The 7,723-nt window shown below is 33.8% G+C and overlaps 1 protein-coding gene across 1 annotated transcript in view; it reads right to left on the bottom strand.

Annotated features, from left to right (window-relative positions):
- Positions 1-228: 228 nt before the first annotated feature.
- The window catches only part of GLS (glutaminase), a 207,017-nt gene continuing 199,522 nt past the window's right edge, over positions 229-7,723 (bottom strand). The window contains exon 15 of the mRNA XM_090388434.1: positions 229-406. Coding sequence (XP_090244560.1) covers positions 229-406 — 178 coding nt within the window. The remainder of the gene's footprint in view (positions 407-7,723) is intronic.

Here is a 7,723-nt window from a genome sequence, read left to right as displayed (position 1 = left end):
TTCTAATTACATATATATTGAATTATTACATATCCTTAGAATGATTATGTATGAAGTATTAGCACGTTATTCATAAGTAAATAAGCAGAACAACTATGTGGGTAGCAGAAAGACATTTAAGAGTTAGTAAATCACAAAACTGAATCTTTGCTAATTATTCTAAAATCAAAGCATAATATTACTGTTAAGTTACAATTTCATTTATGAGCAATAAATAATAAATAAATGTTATTTTGTTGGAAGTAAAGGAACTGGTGACTGACTACGGCTTCGACTTGGACCTTTCACATCTTCGTAATCTAACCCATGCATCTGTTCATCTCTCATATTCTCCCATTTTTCCAAAAATTCTGCAACCTGTGTATGACCAAAAGCATGGGCCTCATCTAATGGAGTATGTCCCCATCTATAGTAAAACAGATAAAACTGATAATTTTGCTATCACAATTAATAAATTTCTATTCAATGATTAATTACTTGAAATTGATTACTTAAAGTTTATTATTTTGTGTATTAAAATCCTGAATTCTGAAGGGAGCAAAATACATAAAAAATGTACAGTGGATGCTTCCTGAACCAGGTAAATGGTTATTTCTAGAAATCTATTCCTTAGCATTACTTAAAATTTACCCTACTGTTATATAAAAATGATTATATTACTTAACCAGTTGACTGTAGTCAATTTATAGGTTATTTAGCAATGCAAGGAAGAGGAGTGGGGTGAGAGGGGGAATGATTGCTGGAGAGTGGTCTGTTGCAAAGAAGAGTGAAAAAAGTTGCATGATGAATATACTTCTTGAACACAACAGGAATGGCAAAAAGTCATGAAAAGAATACTTGTCAACTAGTTAAAATCACTTCATGTAAATATTAATTTTACATTACCTGATGAAAAAAAATGTTGTAAAATTCTTTGTTTTACAACAATTTTATAATTGTCCAAGTGTCATTGGGTCCAATTGTCCATTGTCCAAAATAGAGGCATTTATTTTTTTCCATCTTATTATTTCAGAATTTCAACATCTGCCAACTAATCTTACAAGTACTATAGGTTCAGAGGTTACATTAATATATAGTTAAGTACTATAGGTTCTAACACCTCTCGTGTCTGGGGTGCTCATAAAATAAAATTAAAAAAAAATTTTTTTTTTATGATAATCACATTAATTTTAAGTAGCCAAGCTATACAGTTAAAATAACATCTATATCATAAAAAAATTACTGGTCTGTTTCTGACTGCTTTAAGTGTAGGTATACTCTAATGCATTAAGGGCTTAAGCCTCAAGCTGCGAAAGAGATTAGACTGTGTATTTTAGTGCAATTGCATCATTTATACACAGATAATTACAGATTAGCAATAGCGGCATCGTTTAAGTTACATCTCATATTGTGAATACCTTCACGATGAGTTGCCATGACATTGCACTACTTTGAATAAGTAATGCTTCACTGGAAGGCGAAGACTGTTGTTACTTATTCTCAGTGGATACCACCACCCAGACGGCACCGTTTCAGGGCTATTTGGCCCTTCTTCAGTGGGTGGGTAGGTACCCAAGTGATGTAATGATGACAAAACAGTTGTGAAGTATATTTCCACAATATGAGAGATGCCTGATGGTGTATGATATAAGTTAAGACTAATGCATTAAGGGCTTAAGCCTCAAGCTGCGAAAGAGATTAGACTATGTGTATTTTAGTGCAATTGCATCATTTATACACAGCTAATTATAGATTAGCAATAGCGGCATCATTTAAGTTACATCTCATATTGTGAATACCTTCACGATAAACTGCCTGACGATAGGATTCAGAAAGAATTCTGAAACGTTACCAATTTAGTAACAATATTAAACTTGTAATTGATATAAGTAAAAGCCTATTTTGTTTTTCCAACTCATGTGTGTTAATAATGTATGTTGGTGTGTAGTTTTGTGTATTTTATCTTAATGGATATGTACTATATATCATGATTTCCAAACCATATTAGTATTGAGAGATCATCTTTGAAGCTTTGTAAGTGATCAAAGTAGCTTCGATAGCCATGAGTGATTAAGAACTTTGTATATGTAAATACTATTGGTTAATAAAAAAAAAAAAAAAAAAGGAGAATTCATTTATTGTACTGGCCTCATAGGATGGTCAGTGGTTGCTTCTCTCCAATCAAGAACTTTGCTTGTATGAGAATACTATTAGTTAAAGAAAAACAAAACAAAAAAAAAAAAAAAAAATCAGGGATATTAATTTATCATACTGGCCATTGTCATGGGATCTACCATAATATGGCCAGTAATTCTCTTCCAAGAGGGATATCTCATATTTAGGAACACAAATGAAAGATTATTTTTCAAAAAATTTTAATTTTATTCCCATTGGTGGGATGTCCTCTCAGTCCATTGATCAATATTTGTCTAAATTATATTAAACTTTAGCAAAATTCTTCAATATTATAACCAATCAAGTACATTGAATCAAATTCATTTTCAAAACATGTTAGGTGACTATCTTACAGTTTGTTCAATGCATTTCTGAATTCAACATGATGTAATGCAAGTAGTTCAGGGGTCGGCAACCTTTTCTGAGTGAAGAGCCATTTTTGATCTAATTAAAAAAACAGAGAGAATCTAAAGAGCTGCACCTCAGTTCAAGCTGGGAGGGGGGGGGGGAAGTTTTTTAAGAAATGGAATAGAGTAGGAAAGGGTTTTATTAAAAAAATATATTTTGAAATATTATTTATTAATACTGAAAAAAATTTAACAAACATCCAATTAGGTATGAATTAACGTGACTTTTGCTGCTGAATTTCTTGAGTGAGTCTCTCAACATCAGCCGAGTATGCTGTAATTTCCATCTTTAAACGTGCTGAGAGACTCAAATTGTTCAGACGGTTTCTTGATTTATTTTTAATATAGTTCATGCATGAAAATATGTGCCACAGAAATACGTTGACCCAAAAACTGAGAGAAGTCCAAACACAAATATTTTAAAATTTATATACATGTCTAGTAAGCTACTCCACACATCGAACACAATTTGGTCTTGCTTTTTCAACTCATCTATCACCATCCATTTGTGTAGAATTGCAAGGGCAGCCTTTTGCTTATCCAAATCCTCAATTTCAGTTTTAAGGAGTTTTAGTCTTGCACTCCACATGTCTTTGATTTTTAAATCCTCTAACTCTATTTCAAACTGTGCTTCACATGTGCTAAAAGTTTAAGGGCTGCAGTTACATGTTCAAAAAGCTGCAGGTTGCTAACCCATGAAGTAATTGGTTATAAAAAAAAAAAAAAAAAAAAAGAAAAAGAAAAATGAATGGTTTGATATATCTTTTGATCAGCAGCCCAAACAGGTCTTTAAAGAGCTACCAGGAGGGCATTTACCATCAACTGAAGCTTTGTGTAAAACCTACCAGTTTACACATAGAGTATACAAAATGCAAAGAAATAACTATTAAAAAAATACACATTAAAAACACATTGTATTAAAGTGTTGTATATAATAAATTTTAAACATATAATCATTGTTATGTTGAGAACCAAGGGATGATGAAAAATGTTCATTAAATTTGCGATTTTAACAAATTTAACTATTATAGTGCTTTTCTAAAGTTTCAAAATAACAATGAAGTAAAATAAGCATATAGTGCCTGAATCACTGAACGTAGGTGTCTGAAGGACTAAGCAGCACTATGGAAAATTTTCTTGTATCCAGCTCCAAAGTGGATCAAAATGTATGATGGTTGTCTCTCATTGGGTTTTTGCTAATCCTAACTGACAACTACTATCAAACTGTCATATACATGTATAAACATTAGCAAAATGCAAACCAAAAGAGGCTTTTTTTTTTTTTTTTTTCAAGTATCAGCATCCTTAAATTTTAAGAAAGTTTTAACTTTTCAACACCTTGTTGATACCATGTCATGTCAGAATAATGATTCAGGTCAATGATTCTATTTGACTTATGCTACATCATGATCATGATGAGCATCAGTAAATAAATGTAGAGTTACAGTATAGAACTAGGCCTAGAATTTTTCCAGTGCAACTTAGAAACACCCTGTATATGGAAAAATTCAGTATACTTCATTTTCAGAGTGGAAGAAATAGGACCCAGTGAGTATATTTAATCAATTTTCTAAATGTGTATTTTTGTGACCTAAAAATATAAAGCAAGCATAAGCTCAACCACTGAGTATACTACTGTCTCTCAAGTGAGGAGCAGTAGTATCTTCAGCCAGGAAAGACAGAAAAACTCGATGCAGAGTAGCATTCTTTTCTGAAACTAAACAAAACCCGTATTGAAACAGTAATCTGCTTCCTTACTAATTTTCCGCATTGGACCAATGTAGCAGAGTAGTTAGCTACCCATTTAGATTTGATATATTTACTCATTGTTCAATACAAGGTCATTAATTGAGGCTATCTGCTGTCCGATGAAGAGCTAAACAGCTCTGATACTAGTCACAACAGTGTCTTAGAGTTTTTAATGAATGGATTTTTGCCTTTGTGGTGATGTTATTTGATTAAAGTAACTTTAGATTGGCTCATAGTTAATGTAGTAATTTTTAAGAGAGAAAAACATAATATAGTGTAGTCAGGAGCGGATTAAGGTCGGCTGAGGCCCTGGGTGCAGAAGAAAATATTGGGCCCCTTAAAAAAAAGAGAGAGACAGGGAAAATAAAAATACATGTTAACCATTTTTTTAAATAAATAAAAAATATTATGTACTATTAATGTTTTATTTCCAATAAAATTTGAATATAATATGTGTATAATATAATTAATAATAATAATCACAAAGTGTTGAACTAATAGTTGAACATATTAGTTCAAACTATGTTTAGAACATATTAGTTTGTTGGGGTTTTGCGTATAAAGTTGGGGTTTTGCGTGGGCCCTTCAGAAGTCGGGGCCCAGGGCGCGCCCGCTGTTAAATCCACCTCTGAGTGTAGTGTTTGTTTCTCTGTTTCAATACCGGCATTGAAGCAGTAACCAAGTTCTTTACTAATCAGTTAAATCCTTAGTACAAAAATGAAGTATGTAAACATACCTCTGAAAATATATATGAAATCCAGATATATTTTTTTAACACTTAAGCATTCACAACACACGTGGTTACTATACATAAGCCAAATATGAGCACAGCACAAAACAATAACTTTTATAGACACATTTTTATATTTGGTAGATGAATGTGTTATATTCTTCATTTGATCTGCAAATAAAGAATATAACACATTTGCAGACCTGAAAAATAACATTCAGCCAAAAATTAGAAGAAAACTAAACTTATATTGACAACCTTATTAATTAACTGAAGGCTTCCAACTAAATTGGAAGAGTTGGCAGATATGTTTATATGCACGATAACAGGCTGAAACTGCCACTAATGTATAGAAATTACATATCTATAAGAAGGATGATATGCTTGTCATCCTCCTTAGGATGATTGTTAACAGGAGAGACTGCTTCTATAGGGATGGGATGCACTTAAATAGAAAGGGTGCAAGAATATTTGTTGATGCTATCAAGGCAGAGTTAGGTGGGTCGGAAAACTGCTAGCTTGGGGGGGAGAGAAATAAAGTAAAGTGTAAAGTGTTCATTGTCTAACGGCCCCAGGGGTCTCCGTGTTGTGTACTCTGTTTGTGGAACACAGAACACTGTGAAGGCCAGAGATTTTAAAAAGTGTAAGGTACATGTTTATGTTGTGCTGTTCTTATGACCTTTTAGCCGTTGGGCCCCTCGTGGGACCCTCCGTTGCCCACACTTAGCCCCGAGGAGGCAGGTCAGACACAGAGGGATCGCATTAGAAGTAAGTACTCTGGCAGGCCCTGCCACCTAATTTCCTAAGATTTCAGTGGCAAGGGCCTAAAAAAAAAAAATAAAATAAATAAAAAAAATAAAAAATATATAAATAAATAATAAAAAAAAATAAAAAAAATATAAATAAATAATGAAAAAAAATAAAAAAAAATAAAAAAAAATAAAAAATATATAAATAAATAATAAAAAAAAATATATAAATAAATAATAAAAAAAAATATATAAATAAATAATAAAAAAAAATATATAAATAAATAATAAAAAAAAATAAAAAAATATAAATAAATAATAAAAAAAATAAAAAATAAATAAAAAAAAATAAAAAAAATAAAAAAATTAAATAATAAAAAATAATAATAAAAAAAAAATAAATAAAATGCATATTTAGTTAGAGTAGGGGTGAAGACTGAGGAAGGGGGGACAGATAGAAATGTGGGGATGATAGGGAAGGCAACCCCAAAAGGTCAGTGGGGACTGGCCCAACCAGGAGAAAAAAGGGGGGTGGCAGGGAGGGGGAGGAGACAGAAATCCATCTCCTCCCTCTCCCAGCAGGGGAGGGGGAATTAAAGTGAACCAAGTTCACTTTAATACCTAGGTATTAAAGTGAACCTGGGTACCCTGTTCAGAATGCTAGTTGGCCAAGAAAAGCAGTTGACATCTAATGGCACTTCGATGGCGTTGTCAGTCTTTATTTAGGAGATTGTCTTATTGGTCACATCCGTGAGAGTCAAGTCCAGAAGTATACGAACCTTTTGTCTTTCTTAGATTGTCTTAATTTGTGGGTTGTCTCTATTCAAAGGTAGTTATTTGGTAGTTATCTTTGGTGGGTGACATCTTTGGAGAATGTATGGTAGTTCACACCAATAATGGTAATGCTGGTCAAGTTTAGTTGCCTTGTTCCAGTACCATCAGGGTCCCTGGGTTCATTTAGTAGAGGGTTATCACGTTGCTGCGATTAGTTGTCTTCTCCTCAAGAAAAGCTGCTGTGCATAGTTGGTGAGAGCTTGATACTCTTCCTCAGTATCCAGTAGGTGGTTTTCTTTGCCTTTTGGTATATAAGTCAGCTTTGTGATAAGCTGGCAGCGGAGGTCATCATAGAGGGGGGGGGGGCACTCGTGCATGAGGTGATCCCAGTCCTCATTTCCTCCACAGGAGCATGTTCAGTCCTCTTCTAGGCCAAAGGTTGTTAGTTTTGCCTTTATTGAACCATGGCCAGTAAGCAAATACGTGGCATACAGGCCTGTAAAAAACTATATTGGGGATTTTGGATTTTGGGGGGGGGGATACATGGACTAAGATTAACAGTAGCCACTGGCACAGGTAAAACTGGTTCTTGCACTACTTCTAATGAAATGCAATTGAGCAGCAGCCTGGAAAGCAAGGCAATGAGAATTTCCAGGACAGTTGGGAGTCATAGTGGAACAAGTAAATACATGGGCTGTGTTAGGGTAACTAAGAGTAGAAACAGGTGCATGTATACTTGCACATACACCAATGCTAGGAGTATAGTTAATAAATTCGATGAGCTTGAAGTGCTAGTCAAGACATCAAAGACAGATATTGTTGGGATATCAGAAACATGGTGTCACACAGACATAAGCAGTGCAGAACTGGAATTTGGGGAGTACAATGTGTACAGAAAGGATAGACAGGACAGGAAGGGAGGAGGGGTTATGCTGTTAGTAAATAAACACAAAATCTAAGGAAGTGCATCCAATTGATGTGGGTGGACAATGCAATGTTGAGTCTGTTTGGTGTGACATAAGCACTGGGAAAGGAAAAATGAGAGTAGGTGTGTGTTATAGGCCTAATGAATCTGATGAGTATAATGAGCAATTGAGAAGAGAAATAGTGGGCCAGTCAATTAGTGTCTTATAATGCGGGATTTTAATCTCCCGGATATT

The sequence above is a fragment of the Mastigoproctus giganteus genome, chromosome 14, assembly GCF_048544385.1.
Source record: "Mastigoproctus giganteus isolate SK-2022 chromosome 14, ASM4854438v1, whole genome shotgun sequence".
Lineage (NCBI taxonomy): Eukaryota > Metazoa > Arthropoda > Arachnida > Uropygi > Thelyphonidae > Mastigoproctus > Mastigoproctus giganteus.
Note: the sequence above shows the minus strand (reverse complement) of the source record. Positions and strands in the feature narration are given on the sequence as shown.